The following is a 22,800-nucleotide window of genomic DNA, read 5'->3' on the forward strand; positions in this document are numbered from 1 at the left end:
AGTTTTAATGAAAACAAGATCATATGATTGTGGTGCCCAAAGGTACCTTCCTCCAAACTGCTGGAACAAAGATAAGGGCCACAGCCTAGTTAACACAAGGAGAAGGCGATTACAATTGAAGTTTAAACATGGCTGCAAGGCAGAATTTTCAGTGCCTGGAGGACCATCTCCTGTGTCCCATTTGTCTGGAGATCTTCAAGCAGCCCTTAATGCTGCAATGTGGTCACAGCTACTGTAAGAACTGCATCCACTCCCTTTCTGGAAATCTGGCCAGTTGTTTCACTTGCCCTGTATGTCGAAAGGCAGTGGACAGCAGAAGCTCTTCTCCCAATGTCTCTCTGGCTCGTGTCATCGACACCCTGATGGTAATAAATGGGTCCAGTGGTGACCAGGAAAACTGCAGGGATCATCACAACCCGCTGAGCCTGTACTGTGAGAAGGACCAGCAAATAATATGTGGGCTCTGTGGAATCATCGGACAACACAAGCAACATAAAATAACACCACTCTCGAGTGTGTATGAGAGAATGAAGGTAAGGATCATTATTATGCCATTCACTTTCTACCTGTTAATATTCAAATTGCAGACTTCATAAGATTCTTTGTTGACATTTATGTGAAAAATAATGCAATAGGGTACAGTGCAAATGCTTAAGCCATGAAAGTGTCTGTTGTCATGAAATCTGTTGTCATATTCCCTCACAACAGTCAAAGATTCATGGCAAAGGCTGAAGCAGATTGTTACTAGTTTAAGGATCAAGGCTTGGCTCGATTACCATTAAGTTAGGAAAAAGTTTTTAAAATATCATAGCATTTGAAAGTAGTGGAGCAAAGTCTACGATGGACCTAAATTACATGTGATCTGTAAAAAGTTAAAACGGTGAACTAGGTACCGGTATCTTTTGATTCCATGCGCTGAAACTGTACTGACTGGGAATATAGGGCAGAGAATCAGGACAACAACATTCTATCCCTTGTTCTGAGTATGTGTCATCTGAAATATTAATTTAGAATATCATTGACTGGAAAAGCATCTATGTTATGTATTTTTCTGGAAAGAACACATTGCAAAACAGGCTACGGCAGGAAAAGTGGTGCATTTGCAAAGAACACAAGCTCTTCATCAGGATTGACTGAGCTTGGAACACCTTCAGAGAAAGGTCACATGACCAGGCTTTGTGAGTGAAATAAATATCTTTGTTTTTGCACACAGAGTTAGAGAGCTAAGGTGGCTGAAATAACAGACCATGCCTTCCCTCTCTTTTCTCTTTTTCTGGATCCCTTCCTATCAACATTTCAGGGTTGAACACTGACTGGACGATCTTATCACTGCAAATGGAGGTTTCATACGAAGGATTTGACATCAACACCATCTCCAGAAATGCTGCGTTTATCGGTAGCACTACTGTCAGGTGGAGTAATGAGTGTGTATGTGCAGAAACAGCATTGCTGTGAACTGTGGCAGTGGAAGAATTGCTGATTTAAGATTATCAGACCATCCTATTCCTCTGATGCTGCCCGGCCTGCTGTGTTCCTCCAGCTCCACACTGTGATATCTCTGACTCCAGCATCTGCAGTTTGTACTATCTCTGAGAACAGGAGTAGGCTGTTTGGCACCTCAAGCAGCTCCATCATTCAATAGGATAATAGCTAATCCGACATCCTTCACGACCACTTTCCTGACGTTTCACCATAACCCTTGATTCCCTTACTAATCAAGAATCTGTCAATCTCAAGCATAAATATACGCAATGACTCTGTCCCCACAGCTCTCTGTGGCAAGGAGTTCCAAAGACTCTCAACCTCTGAGAGAAGAAATTCTTCATTGTCCCACTTTTAAATTGGCACCCTTAATTCTAAGACTGTATTCTCAGGTCCTAGACTCTCCCGTGAAGGGAGATATCGTCTCAGCATTTACCCTGTGAAGACCCTTAAGAGTCCTATATGTTTCAATGAGCTCATTTCTCATTCTTCTAAATTTCAATGAGTAGAGTCCAACCTGAATAACCTTTGCTCATAAGACAATCTCTCCATACCAGGGATCATTCCTAGTGAACTCTGAGCTGTCTTCAATGAAATAAAATATTTTCTTAAATAAAGGGACCAAAACTTCTCACAGTGCTCCAGATGTGATCTCACCTGCACTTTGTATGGTCACAGTAAGACTTCCCTACTCTTTACTGCAACCCCGTTGAAATAAGCACCAACGTTCCATTAGCCTTCCTGATTACCTGCTGTACCTGTGTGCTAGCTTTGTGTGTTTCAAGCATGAGATCCCCAAGTCCCTTAGTGTTGCAGCTTTCTGCAGCTTTTCTCCATTAAAATAATACTCTGTTCTTTTGTTCTCCCTTCAAAAATGAAAAACTTTATATTTTCCCATATTATACTCCCTTTGCCAACTTATTGCCCATTTGCTTAACCAATCAATGTCTCTTTGTAAACTGTTTGGAGCCCTCTCACAATCTGCCTTGCCACATATTTTTATGACATCTGCAAATTTGGCTATAGTACATTTGTTTCCTTCCTCCACATCATTTATATATGACTTATATAATTTATGTTAACTGCATTTTATTTCAGAAAGAATATGGAAGAAACATTTGGCCACACTTGGAGTATTGTGCACAGTTTTGGGTTCCATATCTCAGGAAAGATGTACTGGCCCTGGAGCGGGTTCAGAGGAGGTTTACAAGAATGGTCCCAGGAATGAAAAGCTTAACATATGAGGAATGTTTGAGTCCTCTGGGACTATACTCATTGGAGTTTAGAAGGATGAGGGGAGTCTAATTGAAACTTGCAGAATACTGAATGGCCTGGACAGAGTGGATGTTAGGAAGATGTTTCCATTGGTAGGAGAGACTAGGACCTGAGGGCATAGCCTTAGAGTAAAGGGAAGTCCTTTTAGCTGAGGGATTAGAAGAAACCTCTTCAGCCAGAGAATGGTGAATCTATGGAATTCACTGCCACAGAAAGCTGTGGAGGCCAGGTCATTGAGTATATTTAAGATGGAGATAGATAGGTTCTTGATTGTCAAGAGGATCGAGTGTTATGGGGAGAAAGCGAGAGAATGGGTTTGAGAAATTTATCAGCCATGATTGAATGGTGGAGCAGACTCAATGGGCTGAATGGCCTAATTTCTGCTCCTATCTCTTATTGTCTTAAAAATATATGGATTTTCTTATGTACAGCACAGACCGACATATCTATTTGCCTCCTGATATTTTATGTGTTCACAATGCAGGTACAGGGTACTGCCATTAAAAATAGCCACTGTGATCCATCTGTGCAAGCAGATGTTCTGTGTTGTGCAACTTGGTAGGACAAGCTGAGGTGCTTGCTGTTGCTGAGACTTCGTGACATTTACACCTCTGATGCTTTATTTAATCTCCAACTATGCACCACTTCACATGTTGCAAGCTGGGAACTGCCCTTCACATTGTGGGTCCTGCCAGGTGTCCCAAAGGTAAAGGGAAATTAGCTCCTTGGTACGTTGACAGGATCTGGGAGATTCTGGTGGAAAGGAAAGCAGTACCTTTTCCTGCCAATCAGCAAAGGAGGCCACACCACCAGGCACAGCCAATCTGAACTGAGATAGAGGCCAAGGGTCAATGCGGAGTCCTGAGTGAAAATATACAGCAATGATGAAATAAGGTTAACGATATTTTGTACTCCACAAGGGTTAAGTGCCACTATCTTCTCTCTGCTACTTCACAGTCACAGGGCCACCACACACTCTAATCCCATCATGACACTCTAATCTCTCCAAGGCTCATGGACTACAACTTTCATTATTTAATACATTGTATTGACTCAACCACTCTTACCCATCTCATCCTCCCAAACTACCTACCTTTCCTGCCATGTGCACTTCATACTGGGGACACCACTACTTCACCACCTCTCCTACTCTTGCATCATCACTGACTGCTCTTCCATCTAGTTCCAACATACTCAATCCCTCCTTTTGTCTCATTGCAGGAAAAGGTAGTCCACACCCTGAACTGGTAACTCCACAGCACTCTGATTGAGCCACCTGTAATCCCCTGGCTGCTGGCACTTGACCTTCCAGAACTGACTGCTGCCAACCACCAGGACTGGAATTGGATGAGCTGTAGTGGTGCCCTCTGACTGACCGCAGTTTCCCATGAACCCCATTAAGGGCTGGTCTCCTTTCACTTTCACACGTGACTGTTTGGTTAAAGCTCATGAAGTGTGTTTGCCACATAAGCTTTAGGCACATGCTAGAGGTGTGAGATGGATGGAGTATGGTGCTGTGCAGCAATATGTCCACCCACTTGACGTTCAAACCATGACAAGCTGCCTGCCTGTCCTTCTGCACTAAAAAGCAAAACAAGTCATAAAGCTTGGCAGCTTCCCCAAGTTAGCACAAAGTGAGTAAGTACTGGGAATGTAAGCTCAGAGTCAAAAGATGTATCCTGTGTGGCTGCATGAGATGTCCCCGCATGCAAAGCAGTCTGTCAGAAATGTGCAAGTTGTAGGTATTCCTTGAGCTCCAAAGTGAAGTCCTAAAGGGCTGACGTGGTGTCTGAGTTGGTCGCTAAGCAGATACAATGATGTGGTGAGGCTGCTGGTTTACAGTTGTTGACCTGCGTGGGTGAAGGACGGAGGAGCATAGTGCCCAAGGAACATGCTGGGTGTTGTAATGAATACAGAGTTAGATGAAAGCCCAAAGGAGCAAGGAGCAAACTGCCCTGACTTACAGCTCGGGATTTGGCGGTGAGTTGGGCTGTTGATTAGATGCAAAAGCATCAATGGAAACAAGATAGTTGCCATTCATTAGCGAGATTCTGAACTTGCTGTTTAAACATTGAGAAAACAATTTCTGATTTTCTCCTTGATGTTGTGATGCTGATTTTTAAAAATGTTCTTTGTGTTACTGCATTTTTCAATATTTCCCACACTCATCAAGAGAACAGAAAGTTATGCCTTTCTTAACAATCTCTGCTTGAGTTTTTTTTGTTCATTCATGGGATGTGGGCATAGCTGGCTAGGTCAGCATTTATTGCCCAACCCTAGTTGCTCTTGAGAAGAAGGTGCTGATATGCCTTCTTGAATTGCCTCAGTCTATTTAGTGTAGGTACACTTACAATGCCATTAGGGAGGGAATCCCAGGATTTTTACCCAGTGACACTAAAGGAATAGTGATATATTTCCAAGTCAGGATGGTGAGTGGCTTGGAGGAGAACTCGCAGGTGGTGATATTCCCATGTATCTGCATGGCACCACCAGAAACATATTCCCCTCCCTTGTCCACCTTCCGCAAAGACCATTCCCTCTGGGACACCCTGGTCCACACTTCCTTCACCCCCAACACCTCCCCACAGCCCTACGGCACCTTCCCCTGTAACCGGCGAAGATGCAACACCTGCCCATTTACCTCCTCCCTCCCCAGTATCCAAGGGCCCAAACATACCTTTCAGGTGAAGCAACATTTCACCTGCACTTCCAAGAATCTAGTCTACTGCATTCGCTGCTCACAATGTGGTCTCCTCTACATTGGGGAAACGAAGCGTAGACTTGGCGACCGCTTCGCAGAACATCTATGTTCTGCTCGCAAAAAGACCCTGAACTACCTGTTGCCTGCCACTTTAACACACCACCCTGTTCCCTGGCCAACATCTCTGTCTCTGGCTTGCTACAGTGTTCCAGTGAACCCAACGCAAGCTGGAGGAACAACATCTCATTTTCTGCTTGGGGACCCTACAGCCCTCCGGACTCAATATTGAGTTCAATAATTTTAAGGCCTAACTCTCCCATGTCCCAGCCCCCCACCCCACACACCAGGCCTTGTTACCACATAGCCTGCCATTACACATCCCCTGTTGTTAGTCACTAACAGTCCCCATTAACAACTACTCACCCTCCCAGCCTGTGTGTTAGCAACTCCTTTGTCTGTCCAACTGTCTTTCTCTCTCTTTGGGCTCTATCCTATCATTTACTCTCTACCCCACCCACCTCCCTATTTTCTGCATGTAAACTGACGTTTTCCCAGCCACCATCAGTTCTGAGGAAGGGTCACTGGACCCGAAACGTTAACTCTGTTTTCTCCTTCACAGATGCTGCCAGACCTGCTGAGCTTTTCCAGCAACTTTGTTTTTGTCCCATGTATTTGCTGTTCTTTTAGATGGTAGTTGTGGGTTTAGAGGTGCTGTCTAAGGAATTGGTGAATTTTTGCAGTACATCTTAGGCCATACGGTATAGAGGCAGAATGAAGCCATTTGGCCCATCAAGTCTGCTCTGCCATTTAATCATGGCTGATATGTTTTTCAACCTATTCTCCTGCCTTCTGTCTAGAACCCTTGATCCCCTTACTAATCAAGAACCTATCTATCTCTGACTTAAATAGACTTAATGACTTGGCCTCCACAGCCATTTGCAGCAATAAATTCCAAAGATTAACCACCTTCTGGTTGAAGAAATCCCTCCTCATCTCAGTTCAAATGAGTCATCCTTTTGCTGTGAGGTGTGCCCTCTGATCCTAGTCTATCCAACTAATGGAAACATCTTCTCCACATCCACCCTAACCAGGTGTGTTGGTATTCTGTAAATTTCAATAAGATCCCCTCCCCCATCTTTCTAAACTCCATCAAGTACACAGCCAGAGTCCTCAACCGCTCCTCACATGACAAGCCCTTCATCCCTGGGATTATTCTTGCAAAACTCCTCTGGACCCCCTCCAAAGCCAGCACATCCTTCCTTAGATATGAGGCCCAAAACTGAGCACAATATTCCAAATATGTTCTGACCAAAGCCTTATACAGCCTCAGCAGTACATCCCTGCTCTTGTATTCTAGCCCTATTGAAATGAATACTAACATTGCATTTGCCTACCTAACTGCCAGATTAATGTGCATGTTAACCTTAAGAGAATTCTGAGCTAGGACTCTCAAGTCCATTTGTGTTTCAGACTTCCGAAGCCTTTCCCCATTTACAAAATAGTCCATGCCTCTATTCTTCCTACTAAAGTGCATAACCTCACGCTTTGCCACATTGAATTACAACTGTTACTTTTTTGTCCACTCTCCTAGCCTGCCCAAGTCCTTCAGTAGTGTCCCCACTTCCTCAACACGACCTGTCCCTCCACCTATCTTTGTGTCATCTGCAAACTTAGCAACAATGCCCTTGTTCCTTCATGCAGATCGGCTGATGTATAATGGAATAGTTGTGGTCCCAACACTGATCCCTGCAGAACTTCAGTAGTCACCGGCTGTCATCCAGAAAAAGATTCTTTTATCCCAACTCTCTGCCTTCTGCCAGTCAGCAAATCTTCTATCCATGCCTTGCCCCTAACACCATAGGCTGTTATCTAATTTAGCAGCATCCTGCACAGTACCTTATCAAAGGCCTTCTGGAAATCCAAATAGATGATGCCCACTGGCTCTCCTTTGTCTAACTTCCTTGTTACCTCCTCAAAAAATTCTAACAGATTTTTCAGTCGTTACCTGCCCTTGATGACGCCGTGCTGATTCAGCCCTATTTTCCATGCACTTCCAAGTACTCCACAATCTCATCCCTAATAATGGACTCCTGTAGAATGTACACACTGCTGCTACATTGCATTAGTGGTGGAGAGAGTGGATGTTTGTGGATATGGTGCCAATCAAGTGAGTTACTTTGTCCTGGATGATGTCAAGCTTCTTGAGTGTTGGAGGAGCTGCACTCATCTAGACAAGTGTAAGTTTTGTTCACAATAACCTAGTTGTGTACTTATTACTAAAGGAGTTTGGCTGACGTGAATCTGATACTGAGCTTTATACAGTCTTATATAAAGTTGCTAACCTCCATTTTTAAATGTAAACTTTGTTATGACCAGTGGAGAAATGGGACAAGGAAAAGAATCCTCCAAACTTGGTCGTTACACCCTATTTATATCTTAAGCTTCTGTACATATGTAAAGGGAGCAAGAAGGCCAGGGGAAGAAATGTTGATGGCAATGAAAGATTGCAGGTGTTTACTGTTGTAGAAAGGTAGTATTATTTTCCTGACAATGATTAGTTTGTATAAATAGTAAATAGAAATGTGTGTGGAGCACTGTATCTATCTATAGATTGCTGAGCTTGTATTACCTAAGAAAGTGAATCAACTGGCCCTGTATATCTCATTGATCAAGTCTTTGCAAGTCATTAATATATTTTCATACACACACACAAATCTTAATGAAATATTACGTTTGGATTTGCATTTCAGAGAATTTGTAAAATGAGCCTGTTAGGAAATGCTTATACATTAGCCAATTCTATGAATCGAAATTCACCAGAGAAGAATTCGCCTTCACTCACAACGTGAATTTTATGCTTGAAATTGCTGTCTGAGACGTTCCCTTGTTTTGGGTTATTTCCTGTTTTAAATTTCGCAGTGGCATTTGAAAGAAGCACTTTAAGCGTTCATACTTATTGTGCTGTGTTTCTAAGTTCTACCCTCAGCTTTTAGTAATCTTTTCCAGGTTGTCAGTGGTGTACGAGTTTAGACAGTAAGCAGGATTTGTCTTTCCAATGGACTAGCAGTATTCATTGATTTGTTAGGAGGTGGCACCCCCAGTATACAGGTTCCATAATTATTTCAGAGCTAGCCACATTTTCTGCCATCACTTCCACCAGACGCCCCAGCTCAATATGGCCTTATCTAGATGAAGCTTTAATAATGCAATATTTCATTGCTATTGCACTGATAACATTGGACACTGCTTATGCCGGTCTTCAGGAAATGCCCATTGTTTCTGACAGAGGTACAACATCTTAAAGAATGTAAAGATCCAAATGAGAATCATGAGTTAATTATGTAGAATGCACAACTAGTTCTATTTCAGTAGATTTTGTCATGTCAATGGAAGTAAATTTTGTTTTGTTGTCAAGGCTAATTTTCTTGTTCTCTCTGAGTCTGATTCTTGGAGCAGCAATAACCATTTCTTACCCCGTCCTTAGTATCAAATTTCCAAGCACCTGAGTAGGCTTTCAGTAGTATTCCCAAAGAATTTCAATGATATCCTCTCCAGGAAGTTCACCGAAGTCAGGCTAGATAGACAACCTGCCACTTTCCTGTTTGCTAGCAAAGAGAACCTCAGCCTCTGATCTGATGCATCATCAAAATCTGGGAGCAGTGTTTCTGAGTGAGAACCATACAACGACGGGGTTATTAGACAGTGAATGAAACCTAGTAAATATTTACTACTCTCACTCAATCATAAGGCATTACTGATTGTTTAGCCCCAGTTGAGTGCACCTAATGGGGACCAAAGTAGAAGACTTCCTGGTCTGTTTATTTCACCGGGCAGTTCATTTCACTAACATAAGCCACACAAGTGTGTGAGGAGGGGATATAGCTGGTGGGTGAAGAAAGTAGCGGGTGACCATTTTATCTCTGTACAATGCTGCGGATATCGAGATGATGCTTAACATGTTCCTGCAGCACTCATTTATCTGTAATTGTACTAAAAGAACTACCCATTTAAAATTCCCAATTAAATGGTTGGAAGCTATTCTTTGTGACGTTTTGCTGTTCTGTAATTTATTTATCTGCCTTTCTGCTGTCTTTGTGTGTGAAACTTCCTTAAAATATTGTTAACATTTTGAGACATTTCATCAGTTGATTGTTTTAGGCTGGCTAAGATAGGTAAGGTAATCTATATAATAGAAGAATAATCTAGTTGTACAGGAATCATTGTACTTAAGTAGGTTAAGAAAGAGAACATGTCTTTATTCCCTTTGAGCTTTATCTGATAACATCCAGTGCTAACATCTTACACAATAAAAGTGTAAGACTACCACTTGTAGCAATGATTTGCATTTCTTTGGATTCTGAAGTGACTTCATATACACCCTGAGCTTGATATGTAATCCCACCAGTTTGCCCTCATGGTGGTTATAAATCTTTACAAATATCAGATGTGAGAATGATTGCCAGAAATTCATGGGTAATGTGATGAACTAAGGAAACTTGTCACAGAAGAGAATTCCTCACTCTGAATATTTGTATTGATCCTATAAAGAAATTTTAGCTGCATCCTAATTAATATTCCATTTCTTCACAGGAACAACTGGCTTTGCTCATAACAGGAGTTCAGACACAAAAGAACAGCGTGGAGGGGCAAATGAACAAGCTGATACACAACAAGACCCGTATCATTGTGAGTTTGTAGTACTGGAGATTGTTTACAAGGTCCAGTGCATACTTTGTGAAGAGATCATCTCAGCAATATTCCTTGACGATATAAAATTTGATATGAATGGATAAGTAGTCCATAAATTGCATTATCAGTTTAGGGGCAGATCTGATTGATACCCCAGTCAGTGTGTTCTGAAATGTGTTCTTCAATAACTGTCTGATGGGAATAGCAGACTACTATAATCCACATGTAACTATTAGGCTACAGGAAATCAACATATTATACCATTGTGCATTGTCTGAATGAGAAAGAAAAGCTACAGGATTAGGAAGAACCCTTTACCAATCTATTTGGATATTGCCCATCATATTTTCATGTTCTCTCCAAAAGATAGAAAACATCACATTCAAGATTATGTATTTTTCAGGTTAAAACACACATCACATTGATTGAAAATACTTAATTATAAAAATACAAAAGTAATACAGCAGAATAATTAACACTGTGAATACTTAACTTGGACACTTAATTATTTTTTCCACAATACAAAATGTCCAGAATGTTAAGATTCCTTCCAGAATCTTCTGACTTAGTTCATCTGAGTGTTTTGTGCCTCTCAGCACCCTGACTTACTGCTACAATGGATAAATCCACATTTAAAGTAGGGGGAACTGGGAACTGAAAACTGAAAAATTCCCACCCATTACACATTTACTAGAAGTACTTTTCACAAGGAAAATTTTATGTTAGTATCCAATTGAGACTTTCATTGTGGTGTGAGAGATTCAGCCATGCACATTTAATGAAAAGTGCGTTTGATTATGATGCCTCGCTTGCATATGTAACACCTTGGTCCTAAGAGCAACTCCTAATGAAGATTATGTGCTGACATCTTCATGAGCATTTCCCAGGCAGGACAGAACTCCTGATGGAATTTGAAGGATTGGGCATTTGCAAAGTATGCATTTTTCAGAGAGGCGAGATAAACTGCAAAATCTTTCCTGTGCCCTTTTTGACATGTAATAGCTTCATCCTTGACACTATTTAACTTGAAGGCCCAGACCAAAAAAAAGTTTATTTCTGTAGAGAATACTTGTTTATTGTCTTAAATCACTTCACCCACCCTGTCCCTCCACTCACATATAAAGTGCAAAACTATCCTCTCAGAAAACAACCAGCTGTCTCTTTTTGACAATATTAGGGTCATTTTTTAATGTACCATCATTCCAGTCGTAGAATCGTAGAATCATAGAATCCCCACAGTGTGGAAAAGGCCATTCGGCCCAACAAGTCCACACCGACCCTCCAAACAGCATCCCACCCAGAACCATCCACCTACACCGTCCCTGTAACCCTGCATTTCCCGTGGCTAATGAACCTAATCTATTTATCCCTGAACACTACAGGCAATTCAGCATGGCCAATCCATCTAAATTGCACATCTTTGGACTGTGGGAGGAAACTGGAACACCGTTCTTCTCCATAATTCACCTAATCTGATACCATGGGGTGATTTTAATGGAGATTGGATCCTTTGACCAGGCACTGACTGCTTTTGAGTAAAGCAGCCCATTCCACCCATTCCTTCAGATAGCATATAGGTCTTCTCTGTGGGATCTCCAGCTGTGAATTCCAGCTGTGAGAGATGAAGTCCTCAAGTCAGTATTTTGTCCGTGGTTGTCTGAGTCTGTTTTGTCTCACCTTTTGAGAATTGCAACATGTTCACATGTTTCCAAACTAATGCGATCGCTGCAGAGTTAATCAATTCTTTGTAATGACCAAATAAGCGTCTCTTTTAGCGTGTTAGAGCAGGAAGGTGCAACTGAGCTGGAAGGCTAGCCGTGATGTTATTGGAATGTGGAACAGGATTGAGGGACAGAATTGACTGCTCCTGTTTCTTCCGTTTCAATATCATGAGCTCTCTGATATTTCTTACAAAATCCCTCCTAGGGTCTATTGTCCTAAATTCTAATCCTGACACTACACATTCTCTCCACTAACATAGAACATTGAACAGTACAGCATAGTACAGGCCTTTTGGCCCACGATGTTGTGCCGACCTATTATCCTACTAAGATCAATCTACCCTGCATACCCTACATTTTACTATCCTCCATGTGCCTATCCAAGAGTCGCTTAAAAGTCTCTAAAGTATCTGACTCCACTACCACTGCCGGCAGCGCATTCCACATGCCCACCACTTTCTGTGTGAAGAACCTACCTCTGACATCTGCCCTATACCTTCCTCCAATCACCTTAAAATTATGCCCCCTTGTAATAGTCATTTCTGTCATCCTGGCAAAAAGTCTCTGACTATCCACTCTATCTATGCCTCTCATCATCTTGTACACCTCTATCAAGTCACCTCTCATCCTTCTTCGCTCCAATGAAAAAAGTCCTAGTTCCCTCAACCTTTCCTCATAAGACCTGCCCTCCAGTCCAGGCAGCATCCTGGTAAATCTCCTCTGCTCCCTCTCTAAAGCTTCCGCATCTTTCCTATAATGAGGTGACCAGAACTGAACACAATATTCCAAGTATGGTCTAACCAGAGTTTTATAGAGCTGCCAATGAAAGCCAACACACTATACGCCTTCTTTACAACCCTCTCAACTTAGGTAGCAACTTTGAGGGATCTATTGACATGGACCCCGAGATCCCTCTGTTCCTCCACGCTGCCGAGAATCCTGCCATTGACCCTGTATACTGCATTCAAATTTGACCTTCCAGAATGAATCACTTCACACTTTTCTGGATCGAATTCCATCTGCCACTTCTTTGCCCAGCTCTGCATCCTGTCAATGTCCCGTTGCAACCTACAACAGCCCTCCACGCTGTCCACAACTCCACCAACCTTCGTGTCATCAGCAAACTTCCTAACCCACCCTTCCACTTCCTCACCCAAGTCATTTATAAAGATCACAAAGAGCAGAGGTCCCAGAACAGATCCCTGTGGAACACCACTGGTCACCGAGCTCCAGGCTGAATACTTTCCATCTACTAACACCCTCTGTCTTCTATTGGATAGCCAGTTTTGTAACCAAACAGCCAAATTTCCCTGAATCCCATGCCTCTTTACTTTCTGAATGAGCCTACCATGTGGAACCTTATCAAATGCCTTCCTAAAATCCATATACACATCCACTGCTCTACCTTCATCAATGTGTTTTGTCACATCCTCAAAGAATTTAATAGGCTTGTGAGGCATGACCTGCCCCTCACAAAACCATGCTGACTATTTCTAATCAAACTGTGCTTTTCTAAATAATCATAAATACTATCTCTCAGAATCCTCTCCAATAATTTGCCCACCACAGAAGTAAGACTGACTGGTCTGTAATTTCCAGGATTATCCCTATTCCCTTTCTTGAACAAGGGAATGACATTTGCTACCCTCCAATCTTCTGGTACTACTCCAGTGGACAGTGAGGACACAAAGATCATTGCCAAAGGGGCAGCAATCTCTTCCCCTGGTTCCCGTATAACCTGGGGTCTATCCCGTCTGGCCCAGGGGACTTATCTATCCTCATGTTTTCCAAAATTTCTTGCACATCCTCCTTCCTAACATCTACCTGTTCGAGCATATCTGTTTCATGCTGTCCTCACAAACATCAAGGTCCCTCTCACTGGTGAATACTGAAGCAAAGTATTCAATAAGGACCTCCCCTGCTTCCTCTGACTCCGCACACAAGTTCCCTCCACTATCCCTGTTTGGCCCTGCCCTCACTCTGGCCATCCTCTTGTTCCTCACATAAGCATAGAATGCCTTGGGGTTCTCCTTGGTCCTATCTGCCAAGGTTTTCTCATACCCACTTCTAGCTCTCCTAAGTCCATTCTCCCATTTTCTCCTGGCTACCTTGTAGACCTCTAGAGCCCTGTCTGATCCTTGCTTCCTGAATCTTAAGTAAGCTTCCTTCTTCCTTTTGACTAGGTGTCCCACATGTCTTGTCAAGGGGCAGCACGGTGGCTCAGTGGTTAGCACTGCTGCCTCACAGCACCAGGGACCCGGGTTCAATTCCACCCTCGGGCGACTGTCTGTGTGGAGTTTACACATTCTCCCTGTGTCTGCGTGGTTTTCTCTGGGTTCTCTGGTTTCCTCCCACAGTCCAAAGATGTGCAGGCTAGGTGAATTGGCCATGCTAAATTGCCCGTAGTGTTCAGGGATGTGTAGGTTAGGTGGGTTTGTAGAGGAATGGGTCTGGGCGGGATGCTCTGTGGATCGGTGTGGACTTGTTGGGCCGAAGGGCCTCTTTCCACACTGTAGGGATTCTATGATTCTATGATTCATACAAGGTTCCTTCACCTTACCATCCCTTCTTTGCCTCAGTGGGACAAACCTATCCAGTACTTGTAGTAACTGCTCCATAAACAACCTCCACATTTCTGTCGTGCATTTCCCTGAGAACATCTAATCCCAGTTGCTGCTCTGTAGTTCTTGCCTAATAGCATTGTAATTCCCTATCCCCCAATTAAATACTTTCCCATACCGTCTGCACCTTTCCCTCTCCATGACTACTGTAAAGGTCAGGGAGTTGTGATCACTATCTCTGAAATGCTGTCCCACCGAGAGATCCAACACCTGGCCTGGTTCGTTGCCAAGCACCAAATCCAATATGGCCTCCCCTTTAGTCGGCCTATCTACATATTGAGTCAGAAATCCTTCCTGGACACACCTGGCAAAATCTGCTCCATCCAAACTATTTGTACTTCAGAGGTTCCAGTCTATATTAGGGAAGTTGAAGTTCCCCATGACAACAACCCTATTACTTCTGCACTTTTTCAAAATCTGTCTCCCAATCTGTTCCTCAGTGCCTCTGTTTGCTATTGGGGGGCGTCTATAGAAAACTCCCAATAAAGTGACTACTCCTTTCCTGTTTCTGACTTCCACCCATACTGACTCATTGAAGAAACCCTCCTCCATGACCTCTCTTTCTGCCTTCTGGCTTTTTATACTTCTAGTATTTCCTTCAGTTTTCTGGAGAATCCCATATTTAATGCTATCTGTATTTCTTCAGAATGAATCTGACGTCTTTAAGTTGGTGATTCAGAAGGAATTCCAGGAACTCAGGAGTTTTGTTGATGATGAAGAGGCCAACATCATTGAGACCGTACAGTTAAAATGTACTTCTGCCGTTGAATCAATTGATGAACAATTGGCAGAGATGTCCAAATCTTTAAAACAGTTTGCTGAAGTTGAGGCTTCATTGAAGAAATTGAGCAATGAAAATCACTTAGATTTCATCCAAGTAAGTAAAATTAATCATCTTCAATTCTTGCTTGGTTAAGAGATTGCTAAAGAGACAATTGAGTAGAAGGAATAGTTTGTGTTTTAGAAAGAAAGAAATAGAAAAGAAACTTCAAAAGATTAATGGAAAGGTTTGGGGTGCAGATACAATAGTGGTATAAAGTTAGATATCCAACTCGAATGTCTACCAATTCTAATTCCATCCTGAAATGTCATTCACATGATCCCTTATGGCATTCTGGTTTGGGTTATACAAAATTAGAACACAAAGGAACAAGAAATACTGTGCAGACTGAACCCTGTTGTAGGATCTTGGTTTGATGCATTTGTTCCATTTCCCCATTTCCTTGGGGTTGCACGGTGGCACAGTGGTTAGCACTGCTGCCTCACAGCGCCAGGGACCCGGGTTTGATTCCAGTCTCGGGCGACTGTCTGTGTGGAGTTTGCACATTCTCCCCGTGTCTGCGTGGGTTTCCTCCGGGTGCTCCAGTTTCCTCCCACAGTCCAAAGATGTGCAGGTTAGGTGGATTGGCCATGCTAAATTGCCCATAGTGTTCAGAGAGATGTAGATTAGATGGGTTATAGCGGGATGGGTCTGGGTGGGATGCTGTGAGGTTCAGTGTGGACTTGTTGGGCCGAAGGGCCTGTTTCCACACTGTAGGGATTCTATGATTCTACACCTAAGCAATTGAGAGCTAAAGATGAAGAATATATGGAAATTCACACTTCACTGATGAAATAGTTACATTTAACTCAGCATTACTGAATGACACACCTTGTACTTAGGGGACGGGGTAATGCATAATTACACAATTAGTTTGATTTTTAGTCATATATTTCATGCTAAGTCCCTGGATTTTGATGTATTACTTTATCTTAAATTTAAATGCCATGGTGACCTGAGCTGTCCTGGTTAAGAATGGGAAAAATTTGGTGAGAGTGCATAACCCCACAGTGTTTAGCTTTATGGTACCCTTCAGTGAAATTGAATTCATTGTAAAGCTGATCTGATGCAATTTGGTACATCGTTATGGTTGTCCTAACAAACTGATTGACTAGAGATTGATCTCACTTTAATGATCGACATTTCCATGATTTTCAAAACTCACCTGTCAGCATGGAAGCTCACCATCCACATATGCACCAGGGTAACACAGATATAGCATGATAATTGTCCTCTCTAACTTAATGGATAAAGTCTGTAAAATCATAGAATATGTACAACTGCAACTGTTTATTGAGACAGCCACCCAGTCCAGGCAGAAGTTACTGGAAAAGCTCAGCAGATCTGGCAGCATCTGTGAAGAAAAAATCAGAGTTAACATTTAGGGTCCAATGACCCTTTCTCACAAGTTCTGAGTAAGGGCCACTGGACCCGAAATGTTAACTGATTCTTTTTCTTCACAGATGCTGCCAGACCTGCTGAGCTTTGCCAGCAACTTCTGTTTTTGTTCCTGATTTATAGCATCCGCAGTTCTTTCGGATTTTTACCTGGTCCAGGCACCCTTGTCAGGTGTATCAGCTGTGCAATTAACCAGCTTGGCTGGAAAATAAACAAAGCGAAGAGGCAGAGGATGAGCAGAGAGCTTTGATTGATGCCCTTTGTAATTGGGGATACACTGGATCCAGCACCATCACCAATGTGTCCAGCATTACATTGTGGAGTTTCTTGATCATATTGTAAAGCCAAATTTGCTCCAGAATCCTCATATGCTTATTTTTATATCAATGATATAAATATAAATATATTGATTAACAATAATAATACACTGATTGACAGATCTGTTGAAACCTGAAACCTAATACCCCAGCAGCAGATAACCAATTAAGTACCTACTTAGTTCCAAATTCCAAAGGAGAGAGCACTTCAGTAGCATTGGGAGGGCCACCGGGCTCTCAGGGGCCCAGGAGCAGTCACAAGCATTCTTCCGTCTTGAGGTTCTCACAGCCTTCCACTATCACAGCTGAGAAAGGAGATCTTCATGAGCTCTTCTATTTTGAGCTATCCTCCAGGTCTCCTCCTGCCCCCTCCAGCAATGCACATCTCTCCAAATGGAACTGTTAGTCACTGCTGGCCCTCCCATTAGGCCCCTCCTTCTCCAGTCCACTGCCATGCCAAATTAGACTTGGCACCTGTAACTGACTCCATTACTGGCCACCAGCAGGAAGATAAGTCATCATCATATTGAATGGCGGGTAGGGCTTGATGGATTGAATGTCCTACTCCAATCCTATGCTTCTAAGATTGCGACCAATGATTGGCCACCACTACCAGAGTGACCAATCTTTATGAAATAAAATAAGGGATTCTTCAACCATGGGACCTAGATGTTGGGAGTGCTGGTGACCAATTGAATGGAGGCAGGTGGAGTGGGGATGTTTCTGGTGAGGGTGACAATGGGACAGGAATGAAGGAGGTGTTCTGGTGGATGGTGGGTTTAATCTGACCAAAATTTACAATGTTGGAGTTACACCACTGTCTTCTCTCTACTGATCAAATTATTGAATCAAGAATCCCAGGCTCAGTCTCCTACAGGCTGTTCGAGAAATTCAGAACTAAAAGTGCTCCTTAGGGACATGGGTCAGTTAAAATAGAGGAAAATTCCATAAAGCATAGGAAAACCTGACAACTACTTCTGGGTTCCAGCCTAGAACTGGAGCCAACATTGGGATTTTAACACAGCTGATAAAATTCAGCCCAGCGTGGATTTTGAGATTGTTCAATATGCTATCAGCAGTGGTTAGTGACAAATCCCCCAACTCCCATCTCAGATTTGAAGGGTGTGTGGCCTAAGAATGTGGATATGTGTTCTACAATTAAGGTAGATGAGAGTTAACTCTAAGTTTTTCTGTATTTATCTCTCTTAAATCTTTTAATTTTATCTTCTTACACTTTGCAGAAGTACAGTTCAATTGTCTCAAGGTAAGTGTAATCTGCAACTTCTCTGTTATTTAATTAAGGGAAGGAAGTAAAGAGACTCTTTGACTATCTTGATTCTTCCTCAACTTAGATTCTTGTTGATTTTCCCTAAAATCTTTCAAACCTCTTGATGTTCATTGGGAAAGAATGGTGTGAGGTGCAGCAGGACGTTATATAGACTGGGAGCTGTGATTGCCAGCCCAGGCAGCTCAGAGATGACTCAGTCCAAAGATGTCTTCAGTTAGGCAGCACCAAATAAAATTAGCAAAGAATCTTATTCCTTTGTTCAAAAGAGCAGAAGACCAAGGCCAGGTAATTACAGACTAGTTAGTCTGATGTCAGTGGTGGCGAACTTATTGGAAAAATTCATAAAGGTCAGGGTTAATCAATACTTGGAAAGGCAGGGATTGGTCAGGGATAGTCAGCATGGATTTCTTGGAGGCAGGACCAGTCTTACTAATTTATTGAGGTTTTTTTTAAAAGGTGACTAAATATATTAATGATGGTAGGGCAGTTGATGTGGTTTACACGGCCTTCAGTAAGGCCTTCAATAAGGTTCCACATGGAAGGCTGGTCCAAAGGTAAAAGCCCATGGGATCCAAGGCAAGTTGACAAACTGGATCCAAAATTGGCTTGCAAATAGGAAGAAAGGGTGATGGTGGAGAGTTGTTTTTGTAATTGGAAGCCTGGTATCAGTGCAGGGACTTTTCTGTTTCTTATGTACATTAATGACTTCGATGTGAATGCAGAAGGTATAATTAGTAAGTTTACAGATGACACAAAAATTGGTGGTGTTGTTGATTGTGAGAAGGATGATCTCAAGCTACAGTCTGATGTTGATCAGCTGGTAAATTGAGTAGAGCAATGGCAGATGGAATTTAATCCTGATAAATGCAAGGTGATGCATTTTGGGAGGTCTAACAAGGGACGGAAATACATGATGAATAGTAGGTCTCTAAGTAGTACTGACAAACAAAGGAACCTTGTTGTACAAGCCCATAGATCCCTTCAGCTAGACAGGGTGATGAAGAAGTCATATGGGATGCTTGTCTTCATTAGCCAGGGCATAGAATATAGGAACAAAGAAGTGTTGTTACAAGTTTATGAAACATTGGTTAGGCCATATAAGGAAAGCTGTGCAGTTCTGAACACCACACAATTGGAAGACTTGATTGCATTGGAGAAGGAGATGCACCAAGCTGTTGCTTGGGGTGAAAAGTCTCAGTTATGAGGAGAGACTGGCTAAGCTGGGTTTGTTTCCCTTGGAGCAGAGGAGGCTGAAGAGGGTATCTGATTGAGGCGTACAGAATTATGGGAGGCACAGACAGAGTAAATCACGAGAATCCCTTCCCCACAGCAGAGGTGCCTAAGATCAGAGGGCGTAGGTTTAAGGTGAGAAGCAAGTGGTTTAAAGGCAATCTGGTGATCACCCAAAGGGCAGTAGAAATATGGAACGTGCTGCCTGAGAAGGTGGTAAATTCCTACAACATTGAAGAAGCATCTGAATGAGTACTTAAAATGCCAGGGTGTAGCAGGCTATGGACCAAGTGCAGGTAGATGGGATTAATGCAGTTTAGTATTAGTGGTAGGCATAGACATGGTGCGCCGAAGGGCTTATATACCTGCTGTATGACTTTATGACCCCCGAGAAGAATGTGTGGCCACTGGAAGAGGACATTATGGGGCTTGGCAGTGATGACTTCCCTAGTCAAATGGCCTGACAAGATTCACAATGAAGAGGATCTCTCTCCTATACATATGCACACACAGTGGTTGGTCTTTTAAAAATAAAAATTGGATCCTCCCTCTCAGTACTCATTTCGTTTGAGATTGTCCTTCAGGGCCCTTTATGGATAAGTGCCTTCCCAATTGAAATACCTTTGAGCACTGCTTGTTTGAAGACTCCCCTGCCCTTTGTGCTGGCTATCTGGATGAGCATATTGCAGGTACATGTGTCTTCTCTCATTTGCCCAGGCTGTGTGTAATAGAATAGGAAATAGAAGCAGAAGTTGGCCATTCAGCCCATTGTGCCTGCTCGCCATTCAACTAGATTCTGGCATTTCTGTGCACTTCCCCCAAATCCCTTTAAAACCTTTTAATACCTTGGCCTTTCACTGTTCAGATCGGCAGGTGATGACTGGAACTGACAATTCTCTAAACCAATAATAATTCATAGTCTTTGGGGAAGATCAACATTATTGGGTTTTGATTTAATGGTTGTAAAGGGGAAGATGATGGTGTAGTGGTAATGTCACTGGATTAATAAATTAGTGAAATTTGAATTTATTTCATAAACCCGGAACAGCTATTCTCAGTGATAGTGACCATATCAAATGTCATCAATTATTGTTTTAAAAAAACCCATCTGGTTCACTAATGCCCTTAAGGGAATGAAATCTGCCATCCTTACCCGGGTTGGCCTGCACATGACTCCAGACCCACAGCAATGTGGTTGACTCTTAACTACCCTCCGAACGGCTAAGTAAGCTACTCAGAACAAGGGAATTTGGGAATGAGCAATAAATGCTTCACCAACAATGTTCACATTCTCATGAATGAATAAAGAATGGAAGAACAGGCAATGACCATTCAGCCCCTTCAACTTACTACAGGTACCTTATATAAATCCTTCTCTCACTGATTGTATTCCATATGCATTCCAAATTCCTTGATGAAAAGTAAGTTTTTCCTTAATTTCAGGTTTTAATTTCTTCCATCAATAGCAGTTCTAACAACTAGCCGACTTTTTCCCATTCTAGAAGGTTAATAATGTTGAGATGGGGGAATGGTATTTTTCAGATAGAAACCTATAAATAGTGAGTGCCACGGGGACCAGTGCTGGGCCACAATTACTTACCAGGCAAATTAATGACTTGGATGAGAAAAGTGAATGTACTGTAGTGAAGTTCGCAAATGACACGAAAATAGGTGGAAAGGCAAACAGTGAAGCTGATACAAAGATACTGCAGAGGGATTTAGAGAGGTTAAGGAGTTGTTAGAAACTTGACAGGTGGAATATAATGTGGGAAAATGTGAGATTGTAAGCATTGGGCAGGAAGAATAGAAGAACTAACTATTATTTAAATGGAGAAAGACTGCAGAAAACTGCAGAACAGAGGGATTTGGGAGTCTTCATGCATAAATCACAAGAAGCATGCATCCAAGTTCAGCAGGTAATAGAGAAGGCAAATGGAAAACTGGCCTATATTTCAAAGGGAATGGAGTATAAAAATAGGAAGGTTTTTGCTAAAACTGTACAAGGCACTAATCGGATCACAGCAGGAACACTGAATAGTTTTAACTGATTGGAATTTAGAAGAATGAGGTGGATCTTATAGAAACATATAAAATTATGAAGGGAATAGATAAGATGGAAGCAGGGAGGTTGTTTCCACTGACGCTTGAAACTAAAATGAGGGGGCATAGCCTCAAAATAAGGGGGAGCAGATTTAGGACTGAGTTGAGGAAGAACTTCTTCACCCAAAAGGTTGTGAATCTGTGGAATTGCCTGCCGAACGAAGCAGTTGAGGCTGTCTTGTTGAATGTTTTTAAGCAAAGATAGATAGATTTTTGAACAGTAAAAGAATTAAGGTTTAAGGTGAGCGGGCAGGTAAGTGGAGCTGAGCCCATGAAAAGATCAGCCATGATCTTCCTGAACGGCGGAGCAGGCTCGATGGGCCAGATGGCCTACTCCTGCTCCTATTTCTTATATTCTTATGTTCTCCTTATCCAAGGATAGACGATAAAGGATATTCTAGTTCTAAGGAAAGATAGATTGGCACTGGAGACAGCACAGAGAAGGTTCACTAGGCTGGTCCGAGGTATGGACGAACTCTCTTATAAGAAGTTGAGTAGTTTGGGCCTGGACCCGTTGGAGTTTCAAAGAATGAGAGACGACCTTATTGAAACATACAAAATTCTTAGGGGATCTGAAAGGGTTGATGTGGAAGGGTTATTTCCTCTCATGGAATAGTCTAGGATCAGAGGTCATAATCTCAGAATAAGGGGCCGCACATTAAAGGCAGAGATGGGGAGGAACTTCTTCTCTCAATGTGGTCTTTGTGTGGAATTCTTTACCATAGAGGCCTGTTGAGGCTGAATCATTAAGTACCTCAAGGCTGAGATCAATAGATTTTAAATCCATACGGAAATCAACAGTTGTGGGAATAAAGTAAGAGTTGAAGATTATCAGATCAATCATGATCTCATTCAGTGATGGGTCAGACTTGATGAGCTGAATGTTTTGCTTGCTGTCCTATGGATTTTATTGTATACACGAAAGCAGTTTGAAAATTTTAGATTAATAACTTTAAAACCTGAATGATCCCTAACAAGAAAAGAAACCTAGAAGTTAAGGATTGTCAAACAACTGGGTTAATTAAACCCCATAGTGGAAAACCATGCTAACCATAGTAAGGAAGTGAGTGTTAGAAATAACACAGTGTGGAGCTGGAGGAACACAGCAGGCCAGGCAGCATCAGAGGAGCAGGAAAGCTGACGTTTCAGAAGGGTCCC

General features: G+C 42.3%; 1 protein-coding gene across 1 annotated transcript in view; it reads left to right on the top strand.

Moving 5' to 3' along the window:
* Positions 1-22,800, top strand: part of LOC109913893 (E3 ubiquitin-protein ligase TRIM50) — a 38,338-nt gene continuing 15,538 nt past the window's right edge. The window contains exons 1-4 of the mRNA XM_048612663.1: positions 1-533; positions 10,049-10,144; positions 15,136-15,366; positions 18,266-18,288. Of these exons, the coding sequence (XP_048468620.1) occupies positions 129-533; positions 10,049-10,144; positions 15,136-15,366; positions 18,266-18,288 (755 nt within the window). The 5' untranslated portion in view covers positions 1-128. The remainder of the gene's footprint in view (positions 534-10,048; positions 10,145-15,135; positions 15,367-18,265; positions 18,289-22,800) is intronic.

The sequence above is a fragment of the Rhincodon typus genome, chromosome 26, assembly GCF_021869965.1.
Source record: "Rhincodon typus isolate 14 chromosome 26, sRhiTyp1.1, whole genome shotgun sequence".
Taxonomy (NCBI): Eukaryota; Metazoa; Chordata; class Chondrichthyes; order Orectolobiformes; family Rhincodontidae; genus Rhincodon; species Rhincodon typus.